At 46.0% G+C, this 23,480-nt stretch overlaps 1 protein-coding gene across 4 annotated transcripts in view; it reads left to right on the forward strand.

Moving 5' to 3' along the window:
- LOC147684358 (uncharacterized) overlaps positions 1 to 23,480 on the forward strand; it is a 715,098-nt gene that overhangs the window by 535,409 nt on the left and 156,209 nt on the right. For all 4 annotated transcript variants that reach the window (XM_086940263.1, XM_086940262.1, XM_086940260.1 and 1 more), the window contains exon 5: positions 6,244 to 6,400. In XM_086940263.1, coding sequence (XP_086796389.1) covers positions 6,244 to 6,400 — 157 coding nt within the window. The remainder of the gene's footprint in view (positions 1 to 6,243; positions 6,401 to 23,480) is intronic.

A 23,480-nucleotide genomic window follows, 5' to 3' on the forward strand; every position in this document is an offset into this window, starting at 1 on the left:
CAAGGCGGAGTGGGGTCATGGACCCTATGCCAGGAGGCTCTGCGTCTCTGGCAATGGCTGGAACATCAGGGCGTGACTCTGGTGGTTCAACACCTGGCAGGTTCTCTGATCGCCAAGGCGGACAAACTCAGCCGCCGGTGCATGATGGATCACGAATGGCGTCTGAACTCGGACGTGGCGCAAGGTCTCTTTCTGCAGTGGGGAGAGCCTTGGTTAGATCTATTCGCCACCGAAGAGAACGCGCAATATCATCAGTTCTGCGCGTTGGAATTTCCAAGACGGCACTCGCTCGGAGATGCTATTCGTAGTGAGTGGAGTTGCGGTCTGTTGTACGCCTTTCCGCCTATACCACTTCTGCCCAGAGTGCTGAAGAAGATCAGGCGCGACCGGGCACAAGTCATCCTTGTGGCTCCGGACTGGGCACGAAGGTACTGGTATCCCGAGCTACTCAGTATGTCAGTCGATCCCCCGGTTCGTCTGCCTCTTCAGGAGGACCTTCTGTCGCAGCAACAGGGGACGGTCCTCCACCCGAACCTGTCCAGTCTCCACCTCCATGCTTGGAGATTGAGCGGCGACAGTTGAGGCCATTTGACTTGCCTCCTGAAGTCTGTACAATCATTCTGGCAGCCAGGCGTCCTTCCACAAAGTCGGTATAAACCTGCAGGTGGAACAGATTTGTGGCATGGTGCACCGCAAAGTCTGTGGATCCTTTCTCTGCCCCTCTTTCCGAGGTTCTTCTCTTCCTTCTTTCTCTTGCCCAGCAGGGCTCTGCTCTGGGCACTATCAAGGGCTATCTTTCTGCCCTTTCAGCCTTCCTAAGGCTGCCTGATCAACCATCTTTGTTCAAGTCCCCAATTGTAAATAGATTTCTGAAAGGCATCACACACACGTTTCCACCTGTTCCCTTTGTGATGCCTCAGTGGGACTTGAACTTGGTCCTTACATTTCTGATGTGCGCTCCCTTCGAGCCACTTCACAACTGTCCTCTTCGCCTTCTCACTTTGAAGACTGCCTTCCTGGTAGCCATCACCTCTGCCAGGAGAGTGAGTGAGTGAGCTCCAGGCTTTATCCTGTAAACCTCCTTTCCTTTCAGTCCATCCGGACAAGGTTGTGTTAAAGACAAGACCTTCTTTCCTACCCAAGGTGGTCATGGCCTTCCACATTGGGCAATCCATTACCTTGCCCACTTTCTTTCCGCCTCCGCATCTCTCGAGAGAGGAAGAGAGGCTCCACCTTCTGCACCCAAAACGTGCGCTCTCGTTCTATCTGGTAGTTCAACATGAATTGGTTCTGTCGGGTGCGAACAACAATTACTTTTCTAGGAATATTTCTTCTTGTGTGATTTACAAACCAAAAACAAAATACAAAATTCAGACCCCCTCTGAAAAGAAAACAAATACGTAGCGCCTTACAATCAATGACAAGAAAGCTTGTGTGTGACTCAATGTTCTCTTTATATATTCATGTAGGTCACACTTTTGCAAAAAAATTCATTTGTATAAACGTGACTGTCAATATCTACAATATAGTTCGAAAACGGTGAATGGTGATCATGTGACGAAGACGATATGTACAAGGTTTATACATTCAAAAACAGTCTGTACATATATACATAAAACTAAAAATTCTTGTCTTGCAAAGGCCAAACCACTAACATAAACTTCCTGAACCCTTCTAAATTTCTTTTGAGTCGAAGGAGTTCTGGAGTTATGGGGCCAGTAGGAAGATGTCGACGTTTCGACCCTGTTAAGCGCCAACTTGTTGGTCGCAGCGGGTCTTTCTCAAGACAGAAAATGCACGACAGTCCTCGATATCAAGTACACAGATGTCACTTGGATTCGTGATGAATTACAATCCTCTAATCGATTGAATCTGCACGCTACGGTGTGATCCTTCCGTGGGTGCGGCTGCTCATAAAATGGCTGTTACCAGGCTGGGTGTCCGTTCGCCAGCGCTGTAAATTCGGGAAGGGTTTCCTGCCTTTCTATCTGGATCGCACACGCCAGTTCCGGGTGGATGACCAACTCTTTGTTGGTTACGTGGGCGCTAAGAAGGGGAAAGCAGTACACAAGCGGACCATCTCGCGGTGGATCATCTTGTGTATCCAGGCGTGTTACTCCTTGGCAAAGAAGGAACCCCCTGTTGGCCTGAGGGCTCATTCCATTCGAGCCACAGCGACTACAACTGCCTTGGGCCGAGGTGTGCCCTTGCAGGACATCTGTCAGGCAGCTACGTGGGCCTCTCTGCACACGTTCGCAAGACACTACTGTCTGGACAGCCAAGTCCGGAGGGATGGCTTCTTTGGCCGTTCCGTCCTCCAGGACTTTCTGGTGTGATTATTGGTTTGCAGACCCACCACCGGGGTTGGTATTGCTGGGGTATCTATTCTAAGGTAAGGAATCTATCACTAACATGTCTCTTTCAGATGCACAAGTTACTACTAGTGTAACAATATATCTGTAAGAGACATTAGTTAGTGATAGATTCCTTACCGACCCATCCATCCTCCCCGTTCTGCGAAACGATATCTAGGGTTAAGGTCATCCCCTTTCAGGGCCCTAGTTTCAAGGCACCAGTGTTGGTTTTTAGCATAGCTCTGCGTTTCTGGCGCGGAAAAGCTGTGTCTAAGAACTGAGGTCAGCACGCGGAGTCGGCGTCTAAGTACTCCGACGACGTCATCACGGTGCCGACGACGGACGCGGAGCCGCAGACGACGCCTACCTACGCGCAAGGGTACTGCTACGCAAAAGTTTCCGGAGCCAGTCTGACGTCTGGTGATATTCTAAGGTAAGGAATCTATCACTAACTAATGTCTCTTACAGATATATCGTTACACAAGTAGTAACTTGTGCGTCAGGTCTGCAGGAACAGCCACTTTGCCCATTCGGTCCTGCAGGACTTAGTCTAAATTTGTCCGTAGACCCACCACTGGCGTGGTATTGCTTGGGTATCTTTTCAAAGGTAAGGAATCTGCAGCTAGATATCTCTATCAGATGACCAAGTTACTTTTCTTCGGTAATGCATTATCTGTAGAGACAGTATCTAGCTGCAGCTTCCTTACTGATCCACCCATCCTCACTGCTATGCGGACAGATTTCTAGGGTCAGGGATGATCCCTTTCAGAGCTATAGTTTAGACGCACCAGTGCCAGTGCACTTCATGGTTCCTTGCTTCTGGCATGGAAAGTCGTGAAAAGTAACTGATGTCAGCGCTCCGAGGTGGCCCCTGTATGGGTCACGCAGTCACTTCCCACGCGGACGTCGCCAACTACGCCACACAAAGCCGAATGATGCCATTCAGAGGTACTGCTCACGAAAAATCTCTCAGATCCAGTCTGATGCCTGGGAAGTTCAAAGGCAAGGAATTTGCGGTGAGATATTGTCTCTACCAGATAAGGCGTTACTGAAGGTAAGTAATTGGTGTGTTACATTTTGTTGTTAATAAAAACCTATTGCCACTTTATTTTAGTGGTAATAAGTTACCTTTGTTACCTAATGTGTAGATAATATTGACCTATGGATTTTTAAATATTTTCTCTCTTAATTTTTTTGGACCCTTTTGCAGATAGTCCGTGAAATTTAGCATACTTGTTCCACCTGTTTCATTGTGGAAGGATTAAAGTTTTGCGGGGATTAGTCAAGGGGGTCCAAAGAGAAAAGGTGGTTCCCAATACGTGCTTAATTGCAATGTATTTCATATACATTTTTGTATTTTCTGTTCTGCAAAAAGCGTCAGTCGCATTTTGTTACAATGTGGCAGGATTGCATATGATGGAGCACACATGATTGTGTGTATTTTAGGTAAGTAATGTAATACTATATGTTTTACGGTATTTAAAGTTAGTGATATCTGTTGTTGCATTATTTTAGCGAATTGATGTTTTTTTAATACTACTACAGTACATAGTCATTACAAGTCATTAGCTGATTGTGTAAACATTGGTTTCGGAAAAGTTACACATAGCTTTGTTGTTTTTAGGTACAGGTTGTCCTTCTTCATTTGATTTTCCAATTTAGTCAAGTATTAGGTGTGGTGTTTTTGCCCCATCTATTACCAGTTTAGTAAAGTGGTAATAGATAGATCAAAATATTTATAAGATTCTACATATTTTTTAAAAAAATATGGAGTGCACTGTAGTACCGAGGTACCCCCAAAACATTTGTAAGGTTAACATTTTTCTTTTTTGATTACTATAAATCTTTATAGCAGTGTATTCTAATTTGCTTTATTTTTTTGGGTGAAGTTGCATAGTAATTTCTAGGTCTAAACTTAGATAAAATGTCAATGTTTACGACTTCCAGAATTCACAAAGGACATTTACGAGTCGTATGTTTGTCCGCATTCGGGAAGAGATCTGCCCCGAGTGTGGACATAAAGATGTGACTCGTAAATACCCTTTGTGAATTTTTAAAGTCGTAAATTTAGACATTTGTTCTAAGTGTAGACAAAACATCTAAGTTTACTTTTGCAAATCTGGCCCTTTATTTATAAAATATATTGTCATACAGTTTATTTGTAAATATTTTTTTCAGTACCGTGGTACTCTTGATTTAAAAAAAAATATATATATATATACTATGGATGGACTCACCTCCTTGTGGAGCAACAGAGCAGGATTGAGGAAGAACACCGTGGCGGGGGCTCACTTGAGGGCTCCAATTCAGCAGTTATAAGTGCGCCACAATTTGAGGGAGAACATTTGGGCACTACATATCCCAGAATTCCTGTATATCGCCATGGAGGCGTAACAAAGCATTTAATTGGGGGTATGCCTGCCCGCCACTGCACGAACTTTCCCGGCAGCCTCTGAGGAAGAGGAAACTCGAAACGCGTCAGGCTTGAAGGAGAAGCTGTACATTACAACCTGCCACTGTTGTACTTCCGTACCTGAAATTAAAAAGGCTGGTAACCTTTCTCTGCTGTCTCGTGTGCGACTCATTTGGGACTACCAGCGTTACTGAATACTATAAATGTATAAATATTCTTCCCTACTTATTACCACTTTACTAAAGTGGTAATAGGAATGGGAAAAGTACCAAACCTAATACTTACCTACATTGAATGGCGTAACTCAGAACACAGGGAAACTCAAACTGAAAATAACATGGCTCCTTTTAACTTTCTTAAAGGCAATCATTAGCCAATCAGCGAATTACTTGTCATCGCTATACACCTCGGGATTACCTCAGTCCTACCATGGCCACAGATATAGCTAAATTAAAAACACTTCGAAAATGCTTACCCTGCAGTACGCCAAAGAATCATCTACGCACCATAATATATAATCCTCCCAAATTTCATAAAAATATCACTGATGGTTTTCCAGCTACGCAAAAAAAACACTTTTGCAATGACCATGCATGCCTTTACTACACCATCTTTACTACGCATGTGTCATTACCACGCTTGCATTTACTACGAATATTTTGACAACCCATATGCCTTTACCACAAACATTTCGTTGTAAAGGCATGGTTGGTAACAGCATATGCCTTGTCAAAATATAATAGCTAAGTATATTACCTAAACATCAGATTTCCAGAGGGCATGTAAATCGCTGAGTAGATCATAGAAAAAGATTTCCGTGATTAAGGAGGGTGACACTCAATTCTCCACATCTAATAGACTTGTTTTAACATCTGACTGGTTAGTCAGGATGGGGTTTTATGACGGAAACCCAAACCCCTTATAACTTGAAGTTCTTTGCACAAGCTTTTAAAAATCATAGAACGAGCTTTACCACGCAGATACCCTTTTAATTTATTCCTTTCACTGTGAAATTCGTGGTAAAGGCATATGCATGGTATTGACATCGTGTTAACGGTCATGCGTGGTTACGACTTCATTATAAAGGCTGTTTCCCAATTTGACTCCCTTTTTGGGAGCCCCCTTTTTTCTTTGCACCCCCTTGACGAAATACGGTGAAACTTTCAGGACTCCAAGATTGAAACCGGAACAGTAGGTCTGCAAAGTTTCACGGCCATTTGTCAAATTTATGCATAGTTATTAAGGGACAGAAATGTAAAATAAATCCCTATCTCCGGTCCCTTTAACTATGACTACCGCCACTATATATATATATATATATATATATATAGACATATATTTATATATATATTTATATTTACACATGCCCAAAGACATTCTTCTGATATGAATTTTCTACATATGTGCTTAAGAACTTAATTTGATTGACAGCTGCTTTTTGTTTGTTAAACAAATTTCAACTATTTTGTCTTTAAGTTTGCGAATACAGAGGGAAGAGCACATGCTAAGTGGAGATCAGGATGGCACTGCTAGTAAAGCCCCCAAAATTCAAAGTGAAGCGCAGATTGAAACATTGGAGACAATACAAGAAGCTTCCACTGATGGCACAGGAGAATGTTACACAGGAAGCAAGGTGAGAAAAGTTGGTTTGATTAGATTCAGGGAGTCCTGTTGTGTAATCCTTATTTTTTGTTTTGTATGATAAAATGTGTCCATCTTTGTCATCTTATAGCATTATCTAAACTATTATAGGCTTTTCCTTTTTTATCTTTTCATAACCGAAATATATGCAGTCTGCCTTCCGTTAACCTTAATCTATAGCCCTTCTTTGTGCAAGGTAATAGTCTCCGTCAGAGCACAATCTCAGTTATGCTAGCTCCTCTCTCTGCACCTGGCTGTCCTCAGCATTCCTGAAGCAGCATTGGCCCTGTCTAGAAACTTCCTTAACTTGAACAACAGGAACTACAGTCCAACCTCTCAGCCCTACCATCTATAAATTGCAATGCTTAGGAAGAGCTAATCAGCAGCCTTTTAGTTAACAAGGTCCTCAATGAATTTGAATGAGAAGCTCTTCTGCATCCTTCTTTATTTCAGTGTCCAGATCTCCACCCTCCAGCCATGGGAACGCATGCAATGCACTTCCACTATCTGTGAAAGCTATTCTCATTTTCCATCTTCCTCCACGCTATGCCATGAGGTTCCAAAACGGATCCCACTGGTGATAGTACTCACCATTAAACCACTGAGAGAATCCTATTGGCATACACATGCTACTAATTTACTGCACACACTCACTCATCCTGAACACAGGATGTCAGCACAAGGTTCTGGGGATTGCCATTCCAGCAGCACATTTTGCATGAGAGGGGGCAGTAGGCTGCACTCTCTCTGACACTGTGAATAAGGTCTTGTCATGCTAAAGACTCACAAAACACTGCGCTCTACCACCACCACTTTGTTTCCTTCCCCAAGCATTGACAGTAGTCCCAGGCCCACTGCAAGGGCACGATTTGTGCGCCTCTGCAAGTCACAGAAATGTTCTGGTCGTCACATTGCCAGGAACAGGTCTATATCTTGGTGCAGATGGCAGTGAAACATGCTAGGGCCAAACAAAAAGTCAGGATACCAGATTCAAAGACTTTGGGCATCAGGACATGGGTGCACACCAGTTTAACATTAAGGGTACATTACCATCCCAACATGCATTCTTTTATGGTTCAAAACCCTCCCAAGTATTCAGAAGCCTACAACCAATTTAGGGGACAAGATCATCTGTACTTCCCCTCACACAATTTATTTATTACCAAGGTTATCCTGCAGGCAGACCCCATGCCCACTGGAACTAAGATAAAACTGTAGGTAAGAAAAGGAGCTCATCGCACGCTCAGGAGAATCCCAAGCAAGCTCTTACCCATTCTACCCTCCCACTTACACCCCACAGGGCACACGGAGAGAATATCCTGTGTGCACTCCCAAATGGGTCAAGACTATGGCTGATTGCTGATACTCCAGAATGTGCTATCTGTGCACACCCTGGAGTTCCTGGAAAGACGTTCCCATCTCAGGAATGAACACCATCCATCATCCAACAACCTTAGCAGGAAATTCTCTTCCACCTTCTTAAGGGAGTGAAAAAAAAAGGTACAGAGTTTATTATGAGTTTGTATTCCAAGTTCTTCCTGGTAAGTATGAAAGCGAGATAATGGTGATCTAATCTGGGCCTGCAAGAATTCAACAAGTTTTTGAATCAAAAATCATTTCAGACAGCTTGCCAAAGGTTCTTCTTTTGCTACAAGAAAGAACATTTCCTGTAGATCTCCTTTGATTTCCGTAGGGACCGAGGATGTAGAAGTACCAGGATTAGCGAAAGAGAGGTCCTTGCTAATTTCATTAGGGACCGGTTTGAGACACTGGGTGAAAGGGATGAGGCCATAGTTGACTCTCTGGGAGGGAGCCATGGTAGAAACCCGGTAACAGGGCACTTTGGATTCAGACTCTAGTACCCCATTGGGGCAGATCTATCCCAGACACATACAGTATGTCCCCTAATGCATTTACCAGAGTTTAACCAATGCACATACCGCTGTTAGTTTCTAGAATACGTCAGGTGTGTACACCACCTCTAATTACTGGAGTACTACTGTCACCAATTCCAGGAATATATAAAAATAAAAGTACTTCACACATTCATGATGCTATACGTATACACACACACACATGGGCGGGAATATTCAATGCTTATGACTTTGATGAGGTTCCCCACAATTGCAACCAGAGAGAGTCAGCTTGTCTTTCCATTTCCAACTGCCTGAAAGCTGGCACGTTTAGTCTTCCAGGTATTTTTGGCATTGACATTTTTGTAAATGGACATTTATACTTGTTTTTTTCAACATTTTAAAACTATTGTTGTGTTGCTGTGAATTAACTGCTAAATGTACACATTTTTTCACATTGATTTTGGGAGGTGGGAGCAGTTAAAAATGTTTTGCACTTCTGTCAGCCTATTTTGCAACTTTGGGACATGCTAGGGGCGATATATATATATATATATATATATATATATATATATATATATATATATATCTGTGCGACTGTAGAAGTGAAATCACAATTGCCCCAGTATTGGAACTTTCATAGAATCCCATGCTTTTGTATCATTCCCCATTGTCGGAATGGGAGTCTAGGTATCAAAAATACCATAGCAGTAGGTACAAAAGAAAAGGCCTAGGCCTCGTTCCCTTTTGTAGCATATCACCCTCTTTTTGTAAAAGAGACCAAACTTAGGCATCAGCCAATCAGAAGAGCATCACCCCATAGAACCCTCCTGAAGGAACCTCAGAGCCTCAGATTTTTAACCGCACGTTGTGCTTAGGGAGTCTCCTTTGAGCTCTTCTCATTTCATCTCTTTCAGAGTTTTTTCTTCAAGTTTTCTCTTCAGGATTTAGAAAAGGATGGCTGACAAGGAAAAGAAGGCCCTTTTCAAGCCATGTTCTACCTGTGGCAAGAAAAGTTTGTTTGTGGAGGATAAACATAAGGATTGTATCGATTGCCTCTATCCGGATCATAAGGCAGAGGACTGCAAGATCTGCCGCACTTTTTCTACCAAGAACCTCAGAGATCGGGCTGGTAGACTTCTGACCTGGCTTCAGAAATAGAAGGAAAAGAAACATGGAGTTTCCAGTGACAGTGAGGATTCATCGTCAGCTGTGTCATTTACAAGGTCAGTCAAGAGGGGTAGGGGTTCCCCTTCTCCTTCTGTGGAACATCCTTCTAAGGCCTCAAAAAAGACCCCCAGAGGGTCCGAGAGCCTAGGTCCAGGCGAATCTCCTCACCATAGTGAAAAGGAGAGGGTAGGACCTTCTACGCCTTCTAAGGGTTTGAAGGCTGCTCCAGCCTTCAAGAAACCCTCTTCCCAATTTTCTGACAGAAGTTCAAAGTCCTCGGTGATGAAGGCGTCGACAACGGAGGTTCCATCGACGAAGAAATTGAAGCCAAAGTTAAATTTGGTTCAGTCGACGGGCTCGTCGACGGAGCATTCGATGACGAAGAAATCGTCATCGAGAATGGAAGCGTCGATGACCGTTCCAACAGCGTCGACGGGAGGGTCATCGACGACTGCATCGTCGACGAATGCATCGACGACTACAGCGACGTCGACGGCTAAGTCGTCGATGAGGGTGACAACAGTGTCGTCGACGAGAGCCTCGACGACGCAACTTTAACATCGACGACGCCTATCTCGTCGACGAGTGTACAGGCGTCCGTGAGGCATGTTCCGTCGACGGAGTCGACGACGTCTGCCCGCACAATGCCGTCGTCGACGGAACCGTCAACGATTTTGGCATCAGAGAAAAGGATCACTATTTCTGTCACAAGGATTACGCCGGAGATGACATCTCCTAGGAGAGTAACCCCCCTGTCACTAGCTCTGCTATTTGATGAAGAGTCAGATGAGGATGATCAGGACTCATATGGCTACGCTAATAGTCCCTCTCAGCTTCTGGTGAAATGTCAGGAGACGGACTCTGAAGGAGGGTATGACCAGGAAGGTGGTTATCTTCACCAAGCTGCCCAATCTCAGCATTATTCAGGTCAAGACATGGTTACGGTGCCATCCTCTTTCCTGCAGGACCTGCATAAGATGCTGCAGGACTACAAATCTATGGCTACAAGGCTGGTTCCGGCTCCAGTAGCGCCAGCAGCTCCTGTCTCGGCTCCTGCCTCAGCGGCTGCTTCTGAATTACCAGCTCAGGCATCCCCTCAGCCAAGGGCAACTATTCCGCAAGAGCCTTCCATGCCTGCAGGCGGCCATGATGATTCCTCAGAGGAGGATCGTGATTCGGATCATGATACTGATCAAGCTACTGAATGGGATGACTACATCATTCCGTACCCTCCATCCCCATGTCCGGATCCGATGGATTTTCCGCCAGCGGATGTAGGGGGTTTTCATCAGCTGATGGAAAGAGTGTCTGGCAGGTTCAAGTTGGCTATGCCTGCGGTGGCCACGGAATGTTTCTTGTATGACTTCAAGGAACCTTATTGGAAGACGACAAGGTCCATACCTATAGTGCAACATCTGTGGGAGGAAGGCATTAAGGCTATGAAAAACCCAGCGACGGTGGTCCCTGTGCTACCGCATCTTGATAAAAAGTAAAAAGGACCTGACGATGGGCCTGCTGCCTTAACGGGCCACCCAAGACCGGACTCAGTTATTTCGCAAGCGGCGCAGAGGAAATCCTGCAACCCCTCTGCTCCCTTGACAACTCCACCAGACAAGGAAGGACGGAGATTGGACAAGGGTGGGAAGAGATTCTCGTCCATGGCGAGTCTTCTGGTGCGACCTGCCAATGCCCTGGCAATATTGGGCAGATATGACCGCCAGCTTTGGTGTGATGTCACTCCGTCCTGGATCAGCTTCCTCCAGAATCTAAATCAGAGGTAAAAAAGATCTTGCAAGAGGGGGAGGCGACCTCGATGGAGATCATTGACTGCGCCATGGACATTGCCACGACGGCGTTTCGTTCGTTGGCTGGGGCTGCAGTCCTCCGTCGCCAGGGGTGGCTGAAGGCGACCTGGGTTCGACCTGAGATACAAAATAAGGTCCTAGATCATCCCTTTGATGGGGAAGCACTATTCGGAAAGCTAATTAACGACACTCTCCAAGACATCAAAAAAGAAACGGAGACCGCCAGATCTTTGGGTACGCTTCAGTACCGCAAAACTCCTTTTAAAGGATCCAGAGGCAGAGGTATGAACTATAGAGGATCCTATCAGCAACAGTGATATTCATCCTATGGCTCAGGATCCCAGCAATACCGCCAGCCTTATCAACAAAGGTGGGCCAATCCTCCAATTACTCCAGGCCTTACAACAAGGGGAAACCGGCTCAATGGGGACGTGATACGTCCAAGTGACAATAGCGGCCTCCTGGCTCTTCCTACTGTTCCCTCCTCCAGGAAGTCATCAGTTGGAGGCAGGTTAACCAAATACCTTCGGAATTGGTCCAAGATAACATCGGACCGTTGGGTCCTCAACATCATTCGGAAAGGCCATACCTTGGAATTTACGCAAATCCCACCACCCAAGCCCTCTGCAGCCATACCATCGAAACACCTGCGTCTTCTGCAACTCAAAGTTCATCAGATGCTCCAGAAGGGTGCTATAGAGCCGGTTCCCTCCGACCAAAGAGGACAAGGGTTCTATTCCAGGTTTTTCCTGGTAAAGAAGTCGCTGGAGAAATGGCGCCCCATTTTAGATCTCAGGGAGCTCAACACCTATCTCATCTCCCTGTCTTTTTCTGGATGGTCTCTTGCGGCTCATCAATCCGAGGGATTTCATGGCCACGCTCGATCTCGAGGATGTGTACTTTCATGTACCGATTCACCCAGCACACAGAAGGTTTCTACGATTCACAGTAGCCAAGAGCCACTTTCAATTCAGGGTTTTACCCTTTGGTCTTTGCTCAGCCCCGAGGATCTTCACGAAGGTGCTGGTGCCGGTAGCAGCATTCCTGCGAAGGAACCATTTTCAAGTCTTCCCCTACCTGGACGACTGGTTGCTGAAGGCCTCGTCCAGGGAAGCAGCGCGGGACGCTGTTCAGGCTTGTACAAACTTGTTTCAAAATCTGGGACTCACTTTAAACAAAGACAAATCATCCCTGGTTCAGTCCAGAAAGGCACGTTTCCTGGGAGCCATCCTGGACACAAAACTCACAAAGGCTTTACCAACCCTGGAAACGAGGGAAAAACTACAGACCTTGGCTCGGGACCTACAAAAAAGAAGGTGTCTTTCAGTACGCCGCTACAAATCTCTCCTGGGGGTAATTTAATCATGCATACCTCTGATTCCTCACTGCAGACTGAGAATGCGTCCCCTGCAGGAACAACTGAACATCCAATGGAAACAGATTCACGGATCATTCGACGACAGGGTGACCGTCACTCCAATGATGAGATTAGTGGCCTTATGGTGGACAGATCAGAGAAACTTGTCCCAAGGTCTATCCTTCGTAAGCGATCCGTCTCCTCAAGTAGTAACAACGGACGCGTCATTGGAGGGTTGGGGAGCAGTGATGCAAGACCTACATGTCATTGGCTATTGGTCTCCTCACGATCGACGGCTCCACATCAATCTTTTGGAACTAAGAGCGATAAAATTGGCTCTACAAGCCTTTCTTCCTCGCCTAGAAGGTTCACAAGTGCTCATCAGAACGGACAACACCACGGCCATGCATTATGTGAACAAGGAAGGAGGAACTAGATCTCTTCCGTTGTCGCAGGAAGCTCAACATATCTGGGAATGGGCGATCCTTCACGGGATATCGCTGACGGCAGAACACTTGCCAGGAGTTCTAAACGAGAACACCAACAGGTTGAGCAGGTTATCCTCAGTCAGACAAGAGTGGGAGTTGAACCAGCGAATTCTAGAAGAGGTCTTCAGCCAGTGGGGCAGACCAGCAGTGGAGCTCTTTGCCACACCGACCAACAAGAATTGCCGGTCTTATGCAAGCAGGCTTCACCACCGAGGATCATTGGGGAATGCGCTTTCGATAGCCTGGTCAAGGACATTTGTCTACGCCTTTCCCCCCATCCCTCTGATCCTGCGGCTCATCAGGAAGATCAAGGTGGAACCATGCAGGATGATCTTGATAGCCCCTGCTTGGCCGAGACAGTTCTGGTACACGGAACTCTATCTGTTGTCGCTAGCTCCTCCTCTTCCCTTGAGGACTATTCCAGATCTCCTTACTTACAATGTCCGAAAGACAGGTTTGGCACCCAGATCCACATTCATTACACCTGACAGCATGGCTCCTGAGCAGCGAGAATTTATGAATCTCCCCATCTCAAACGAAATTAAGAAAGTCCTCTCCCAGGCGATGGCTCCTTCCACTGGTTATCGCGCGGTCTATATAATCGACCTGGGCCCCGCTGCCCGGGAGCACCGGGAGAAGCCCGGAACAAGGGCGGGACCGTCTGAGGCCGTCACAGGCCGGAGCAGGCCGGGCTGGGCCACCCCCCTAACATTTTGACTACTTCGAATTTCCTCTTTGGCTTGCAAGTACTGTTTTGCTTTCCTTTTACCCATTGTTACTGCTGGGGGACTGTTGTTCTACTCAGGCTGTCTTGCTGTCCATGCCCATGACAACCAGATCTTGAAAGGGTAGGAAGGTGGGGGGGGGTGGCGGGAGTGTAAATGGGACCTTGCTCAGCTTTATAACCTGAGCCTTCTCTGTGCTAGAGAAGGAAATTGCCTCCACTGAACGCAGATTGTCACTCGAACCTCTCTTTCACAAGCGTTCTTCCCTAGGGGCCCTAGCACTAGTAACATCTCCAGCAAATAACACTGGGCGTGGTGTAGGAGTGCCCCCGGCCACTGATCAAGATAGCATAGGTGCCATCAGGGCTAGCTTGGATAGGCTGAATGGGGTAGTCGTCTCAAGATTAGAGCCTCCGGCTCCCTCTGAGCTGCCAGAGCCTCTTCTTTTTAAGCGCCAGGATGCCCTTTGTGGTGACAGGTTGCGCTATACAAGTATGCCACAATACAATACAATCTTCCCCCCCCTCTGTGCCGCTCGCGGTTTCCACGGCTGATAGTATCCACCCCCAAGACTCTGCCGCCAGCACCACTCACTCAAAAGAACGAGTGGTGGGTGGTGGGGGCCCTAGATATCATGCCCTCAAAAGGAAAAGATTTACTAATGGGGCAAGGGGTGGGCCGGCCAAACGCTCTAAAAAGTTTAAAGCTAAACATTCTAGTGGTGGTGAGGAACTTTCGCCGCCGGGGAGGGTTAGGGCATATCCTTTGATTCCATCTGCAGAAAACAGCATGACTCTTGACCAGCCCATCCCAGCTTCACATCCGGAGGGCCTAGCAGTAAGCACTCCTGCCTCTGGTCTTCCCTTGCCCTCTCCCCCCATAGAGCAGATTGAGAAGTTGGTAAGGTCACTGATCCTCCCTGTACTACAAAGGGTTAAGGATATTGCAGATCGACTAGACAGATTTGAGCAGTCAACTCTGGACAATTTTTTCTCTCTCAAATCTCTGTTGAAACTACAGGCCAAGAACACCCTGATAGAGAGCGAGCAGGTTAGAACTCATGTTGATGCTCTAGCCCCAGAGGTTATACCGTCTCAGCCTACCCCTATAACGGCTTGCACATCTGGGTCTGTCAATCCTGCTTCCCTAGCTACAAACCCAATAGGGCCCAATAATACGCGGGTGACAGCACCGCGTTCCAGGAAGGACCCTAAAGGTTACCCAGAGCAACCTAGTAGAAATAGCCTTAAGCCTGTACCCACCACCCAGCAGCCCTCTCAGCCTCCTTTTGAGGCTGCTAGACTTCACCCCCCGTAAACCTTCCACCGGATTGTCAACCCTACGTTGCTGTCCTTACCAATGTTCCGCCACTAAAGGCTGACCAGCATGAACCTTACCAGGCGCTTAAAAATAAATCCATGCACTGGTTAAGAGTGAATAGACCTCTCCCTAGCGAGCTGGATGGCCAGATATTTAATGTTAGGAGGGTAGGCTGGGTAGGAAACGGACTCAAGCAATTCCAGGGGGACTGTGTGGTGGTAAATTGTAAGGATGCTAGGGTTGCTCCATTTATCTGCAACCAGCAGCCAGGCTACGGAGGGGAGGGTATTGGAGTAGTAGACCTGAGCTACTTTTATACTAGATCGCTAGGTATATCAAATGTCAGCCATCAAGGGTGGGGAGGGAGGCTAGACTCCTTTTTCCCGGAGAACCACCATTACCCTCTTTCCTATCCACCAATTGCATGGTCAGGGAACCATAGGAGGGCGTTTGGTTACTGAACCGATACTTGCTCCTGGGACACACTTTTTCGATTGAGCCCAGTAGCTGCTCCCATGACCTGTGTCCCGGGCACATTTAGTACCAATCTTTCACCGCAGCCTGACTCAGGCAGTCCCTCTAATTCCACTCCCTTATGCTCTAGGTCGTCACCAGATTTGGCACCTAGTTTTGCCGTTACCAACCTCGGGAGGTCCGTGAGGGAGGGCTTACCACTAACTACTTCTGGGAAGGTGGGTATACCCAGGTCTGAGCCCCGCATGGTTCCGGCTGTGGCGGATCCAGTATTCAGGATTCTCAGTTGGAACGTTGCGGGTATCTCTAGGAAGCTGGACCTACCTGATTGGAATACCCTTGTGGAGGCTTACTCAATCTGTATTTTTAAAGAAACGTGGAGAAGGGAACCCTCTCATAAGGTGGGATACTCATCGTTTTTTACACCTGCAGTTCCCTCCTCCTCAGGGAAGGGACGCCCCTCAGGCGGCCTTCTCATATGGGTTGACGTCTCGCTTGGGTGCCTAGTCGTGCAGCATGCGACCAATTCCCCTAATCTACTCAGAATCTCACTCAAGGGGCCTCAGAGAGGGCTTACCCTGGACATTATTAATATCTATGCTAGGGGGTCGAAAGGAAGTTTGCAATCACCTACTGTCTCAGGCTTGGAGAATCTTCTTAGTCAGTGCCTGGCTAGATCACATGTCCTGGTCGCAGGGGACTTTAACTGTACGGTTGAGCCCCTTGCGACGGAGGACATCCTGTGCTTTGTCGATAAAGATGCCAGGAGTGGAATACCCACATTAACCATCCCACCCATTAGGAGGTGGTCTCCACGGGCTGTACAACTCAATTCGTTGACCCTGGAATTTGGTTTGAAAGCAGTGAACGGGAGGACTCCCTCGGATCCCTTGGGAGCCCACACCTACAACAGTGCGAACCATACGTTGAGGATAGATTACATCCTCCTCGACGTTAAGTTATGGAGCTCTGTACGGGATTTGGAGGTTCTACCCACTGTCGATAGCGACCACAATCCCCTCTCTCTGACCTTGCTCCCCTTGTGGTCCAGGGAACTGGATGTGTGTATGCCCCCAAATCCAGTTTCTACGTCAGTAGTACGACCCTCCAATTGCGGGAGGCGCCTGAAGTGGTGCAGGGTCGCCATGGATGAGGGAAAAATGCTAGCCATAGGGACCCTCCTAGCAACAGCTCAGTCTAAACTGGACTCGTCCATCGAGACTCCTAGCGAAGTGACAGCCCTTTTCTGTAACCTAACCAAGGTCCTTGGTAATTGCTTCCTACTCCCTAGCAGAGATTCCCCAATGCGGAAAGACAATAGATTTAAGAACCAACCAGGCTGGTTTACTAAACAATGCAGGGGGAAAAAACCTGCCTTGATTACTGCTGTTAAAAGCAAATTCCCGTCAGAGATTAGGATTGCCAGGAAAGCGTACACTCAGACCATTAATGCAGCTAAGATAGAGTGGGAGGACAGGTAAAAAAAAAATTGATACTTGTATAGCGCACTACTCACCCGCAAGGGTCTCAAGGCGCTTGTACGAATACCGCTGTGGAACCCATCCTGGCTTTCCCTGTGAGGCGTCCACTCCTGGGCACCCCCAAGGTGGAGGCCAGGCATCCTTAGCGTTGTGGGGGCCGTTGTGGAGATTAAGCAAGCTATTGCCCAGAGTTGCAGAGTGGGACTCCATGATTGGAATAGGCACAGAGGCGAGAATTATCAGGTCCGTGGAATTTTTGAGCCCAAGACCCGCAGAGGCGGGGAATTGAACCCTGGTCCCGGGCTAGACATCTGCATCAGGGTCTGCCGCTCTAACCATTGAGCCACACTTCTCCTTTGGTATTGGTCTGATCTTAAGGCAGCAAGTGCAGGAAGAGATTCCAGAGGGTTCTGGAATCTAATTAGAACTAGGAACAGACCAAACAGCACTTTAATTACATGCAACATTCCAGCCCAAACCTGGTATAACCACTTTCTCTCCCTTTACACCACCAATGAGATGAATATCCAGACAATCCTAAATAGTAGTTCTTACCCAGTCGAATCCCAGGGGTCACATTGGGCGATCCCTTCACCCCAAGGGAAGCCGAGAGCGTAATAAAATCCTTGGTGCCCCTCAAGCTGCTGGACCTGATGGGTTACCGGGCGATTTGTTGCACGCTAACCACTAAGAGTGGGGGAAGTTGGTTTCATCTCTGTTAAATGCTAATAACAACGGTGCACCTGTTCTTGAATCTTGGAAAGGGGCCGAGGCGGTCCCAATATTTAAAAAGGGGTGTCGGGACGGCCCCGCCAACTATAGGCCTATAAGCCTTATTGACTCAACACAAAAGGTGGCGGGGAAAGTGATCCTGGGGAGGGTGCTCCAGTGGGTAGACGATAATAACGTTCTATCAGACTACGAAGCCGACTTTCGCCCCGGAACAGGGACTATAGAACAGGCCTTCAGACTGGTCCTTCTCTATTGGAAGGTGGTGGTGCTGGTCAAAGGCAGTCTTTATCTGGCCTTTATAGACCTGAAGACTGCCTTTGACCTAGTACCGAGGGAGGGGCTGTGGAGGGTTTTGTCTGAGATGGGGTTGCTCCCGTACATCCTGTCCCTATTGGTGAGGCTCCACGCTGACAACTTCGCGCAGGTGCGGTGGGGCATGCACGTTGAGAAAACTGACAGGAGCCCAGTGGAAAGGGGCGTCCACCAGGGATGTGTGCTTGCTCCCACTCTGTTCTCTCTTTATGTGAACGGACTGGTCGAGCATCTGCTTAGAAACCCTGCAGATGCACCGTCCCTGGCGGGCAAGCGCATCCCCACACTACTTTTCGCAGACGACACCCTCCTTCTTTCCAAGACCCCCATGGGCTTGCAGAACCTCTTAAATAGCTTTCAGGCGTTCTGCTCACATAGGGGCCTGATTATTAACACCAATAAAACTAAATACTTGGTTCTGAACACACCCAAAAAACTTGGCCGTCCCCCTCTGCTGAATTCTGTGCCCTAGGAGAGGGTGGCCAAATTTGATTACTTAGGCATCCGCCTTACGGACTCAATGCATTGGAATTCGCACATCCAAAAGATGTTACTTGGTCATAAAAGGGTGGGTGGTGCCCTCCTTAAGGAGCAACGCTCCTCTACAACTAAGCCCATTGCCCCAGTCATGGAGATTTATAAAGCACGAGGGGTTAGTGCTGCTTTGTATGGGGCGGAACTGTGGGGGTACGTGTAACCTTGAAGTATTAGCCAGATCAGAGAATAAATTCCTGAAGGACTTGATGGCCCTTCCGCAGAGCACCCCAACAGTACCCGTATTAATGGATTTGGGATGTAGATCAATTAAGGACCAAGCCCAAATACGCCCCTTGATACTTTGGGCGTGCCTGTGGCGTGTGCCCGAGCTGGCCTCATATGCAGAGGCTTTGTTAGAGGGTATGCTAATGGAGGGCTGGTCTAAGATCAAGTGGTTGAGGGATGTGAAACGGTTGTTAGGGGATTTAGGCCTTGGTGATGCATGGGAATCCAGGACCGCCCCTCCCAAAGCCGTATTAAAGAAGCTGTACTGGAACTGGATCTCTTGTAAAATCTCCACTGATTCAAAACATTGCAAATCCACTACTGACTTTATGAAGTTCAAGGATGTGGTGGCTTATGAACTGTACCTCGACATCATATCTAACCCCACAGACCGCGCTCTGTATTTTAAATTTAGAATAGGGACGTTGCCTGTTAGTGAACTGACGGCCCGCTGGAAAAATTCCCTTCAGCGATCTCCTTTCTGTGCGACATGCCTAACACGAGTTGAGTCGGTTGCCCACATTTTCTTTGAATGTACGGCTTATTTAGCGCCGAGGCGGTGCTGGCTCAAACCAATATGCAGAAAATTAGGCACCCGGCAGCATAATGTGGCATTACGTATTTTAATGTCTGAAACAAGTACTTTCTTCGTCTGCGGTGTGTCCAAGTTCCTAAAATGGTCTTGGTTAATTCGTTTGAAAAGGCTTTCTTTGTCAATTTAATGCTTGTCTTACTGCTCATGCAATGTTTTATTTGTGTAAATAGTATGTGTTAGTCCAAGTATTGTTTTTAAATTTATTGTATTATGCTTTTATGATATTTTTATATCGAAATAAAGCCTTCAATCAATCATAAGGTGTATCATGCAAAAGCACTGGCATGTACTACGGGGAGACACAGTTATGGGCCACTTATTACCTTTCACAAAGCAAGATCACTGGGGCTGGCTTTGGTTACCGATACCCCAGGTACCCCACAACAAACAACATGGCTTGGGGAGAGTAGACTCTTCAAGAAAGGCCACAAAGGCAGTGCGTGTAAGTATGGAGAGAATACCACGGAGGTACCCTTGCCATTTTCTAATAAAAAGTGGCAAATCATGAAGCCTCTAACGTGCAAAAGTCAATTTGTGGTGAATATTTTAAAATGCAGTCATTTTAAAATGTACATAGGTAGTACAATTTTACCAGTGCGCCAATGGATTCTACAGCACATTCGAGCCATTAATAACAACGATCAGGCATACCCCATGGCCAGACACTTCCATGAGTTTCATGGTGGTAAGCTGGAAGGTCAAAATACTTTTTGATTGATCAAGTGCAACAAAGATTACGAGGGGGGAACAGAGAGAGATGCCTGAGAAAGCTTGAATCGCAATATATTCTCAGATTCAATAGTAAGAATCCGTATGTACACAATACTGAAGAAGATTTACATGTATACCTGTGATCCATGTTGTATAAGTGTAACAGAAACAGTACCCATGTGATGAAATGATGAGTACTCTTCTTATTTTTCTTAACTGTGCATTGTTCTGAGGTTTTTAATCATGTAGTTTTCTCTCTCTCTGGAGAGAATAGCTGGTTAAGTTTATGAATGACTAATTTGTAGCCACTCCATGTAAATATTTTAATTGTATGGTCGCACTTGGGTTTGTAGCACAAATCACTTTAGTTCGGGTGTGAATAGCCTTGCCAAGAATTGAAAGTACAAGGGCACTTGCCAACAATGGATAGAGGGGAATAAGCTACAGTGGGTGCTTCTCAGAGTACCTGTAGATATATCCTGTATGAGTCAGTTTCACGTTTTTATTTTTTACAATCTGGAACAATGAGGCGCTATTTGCACAAGGCACTTTTCACTTTACAAATTAAGTGATATTTGCACATAAGGATTATTAATGGCAGATGATTTACCCCGAGATGATGGGGCATAAATACGTTGGCCAGTAGTAAGTCACTTGCCTAAAGATTGAACATTGTTTGAATGTCTAAATAGTTTTAAGTATATTTATTGCTTAAATAGGTTCTAAAACTTGTGATTTATATTGCAGGTTTCAGTTGCTTAAATTATTGAGCATTATATGACAAAAACGTTGACAATGTTTGATAATATCGATTGCAACTGTCACGTTAGGAGAAACTCTGTTGCACTGTCACTTATTTTGCTGCTAATGTTGCACTCTCACTTTAAGTATTTCACGAGTATAAAAAAAGAAAAAAATGGCTGCGACTTTAGCTTTGAAGAAGACTGCTGAGGCACCTACCAGTATGTAGCCTGAATAAACACGCATTTGAGCAACCCCGATACAGGTTTGGCCCTCATGTGTGGACATAGAAGAGTTCATGACTTGCACATTATTTCATCATGTCGGTCTTTCACCTATGTTCATGAGACTATGTAAAGCACATTGGAACCTCAGTTCTTAAGACGTCTCAAATATACATTCTTCCGTGTGTTTAAATCACACCCGTACATTTATGCAATGAGAACACTCTAAATTAAATTAAAAATAAAATTAAAAACGTGCACCAACACTATTTACAAGTTTAACTTAACGCGTGTCATTCTACCATTGGCTTGCTCCATCGCGCCTAATGCAGTTGTGGTAAACAATGGTATCGTGGTTCCACATCCTGTTAAATGCTTGTTGGATTGTCGCGTGTGTAACTAACGTCGGTTGTATGCGGAGTTGAGCATTGGTAGGTGTTCGCCTATTTGATACATAACACAGACTGATGACTAACCGTTTATTCAATTATGTTGTAGCACTAAATGGCATTGTTATATGATCACACTATGTTAAAACCTTTCTTGCGATAAGCACACGGTGAGTGAAACTTATACTTAATAGTCATATATATCCTTTGTTACCTATTAATTCACAACATGATTCATACGCATGCTTATATGGTCACATCCTTATTGCAGTCTTAGCATTAGAAGCTTAGCACAATGGACACACATCGTCTCCAAGTGGAGTATATGGCTAGCAACTTGTCTAGTGTACCTCGAGAAGTGATTGGTGAATAAAAGTGAATCTTAGTGATTTGCGGTGGTGAATTGAGGAATTGTGATCTTGGTGTCTTAATGTGCTCGTGGTTTAAAAACAATTTAAGTAGTAGATGAACTGCAGATGTTTAAGAATGGGTATAAAGGAAAGGTAGCAGTGCAGACTGGTTACAGATGTACATTCAGGGCTTCATCCGCGTTCAAACCGAACGGGATTTTCGAGTTCAGAAGGATTATGTATCTGGACTCAAGGCGGCGTAGGGCTAGTTTGTGATTGCCTCCTCTTGCATTCTTAGGCACGCTGTCGATGACATAGTATGAAAGGTTTTGGGCATTTCCTTCATGTAGCTGATTGATGTGCCTAGCTACTGGGTATGAAGGGTCTTTGTTCGCTATTGCCCTCAAGTGCTGTAGAATTCTGACATGTGCTGGGTGGATGGGCGAACCTACGTATCTTTTTCCACAGACACATGTCAGCACGTACACCGCAAATTCAGTTTTGCAAGAGTATTGTGCTCTTATGGTGTACGGTTTTTGTCTGAAGGGTATACTGACATCAGTAGTGTTGATGCCATGGTTACACGCTTTGCATTTACTGCTATTTTTGAAACCTTTCTGGTTCTGTAACCAATTGCACGGCTTCTTAATTGATGGGGCATTACAAACCAACTGGCTGCGCATCAATTTGGCTTTCCTGTAGGTTACCAATGGCATTTTACCCACCGCTTGGCCAATCGAGGGATCATTATGTACTAATGGCCAGTGTCTCCTAAGGATCTTACGGAGATTCGTGTGGTACCTGTTGTAACCTGTAATGAGCCTAGGTGGCTGCCGTTCGCAGGTTGCAGGATGTTCCTTGTTTTTGGGAGGGAGTATAAGTTCCTGCCTTGATTTCATATTGCATTTGGTTTCAGCCCTCCTACACGTTTTATCAGTGTATCCCCTGTTCTTGAGCCTAGTAAAAAGGTTCTTTTTAGCTTCTGTCAGTTCTTCTGGGGTGCTACAGTTTCTTGTCATCCTTAGGCATTCAGCATAGGGGATAGATTGTTTCAGAGGTGTGGGGTGAAAACTTTGCGCATGCAAGATGGCATTGCCTGCTGTAGGTTTTCGAAATGCGCGTGTCTGTATACAGTTGTTTTTGACAAATACCTCTACATCAAGGAACTGTATGGTAACAGGGCTAATATTACAAGTGAATTTCAAATGTAAAGCATTTTCATTCAACTCACTAGCGAATTGTTCTGCACTTTCAGGGCTGCCCTGCCACAAAATAAAAATGTCATCGATGAAACGTTTGTATACCACAATGATGTTGGTTATGGTTTCTGCGTGAGCCACTTGCAACAATTGCTCCTCCCACCAGCCCATATGTAGATTTGCATAGCTGGGGGAGAAGCAAGTACCCATAGCTGATCCCTGCACCTGTTTATAATGAAGTTTGTCAAATATGAAGGTGTTGTTGGTCAAGCACCATTCAGTCATTTCAAGTAGCATGCAGGTGTGCTTGTATAAGTTTATTGGTCTTTTCCCAAGGTAATGTTTGAGGGCGTTGAGGCCATCATTGTGCCTGATGCTTGTGTA

The sequence above is a fragment of the Lissotriton vulgaris genome, chromosome 10 (genome assembly GCF_964263255.1).
Source record: "Lissotriton vulgaris chromosome 10, aLisVul1.2, whole genome shotgun sequence".
In the NCBI taxonomy this organism is placed as follows: Eukaryota; Metazoa; Chordata; class Amphibia; order Caudata; family Salamandridae; genus Lissotriton; species Lissotriton vulgaris.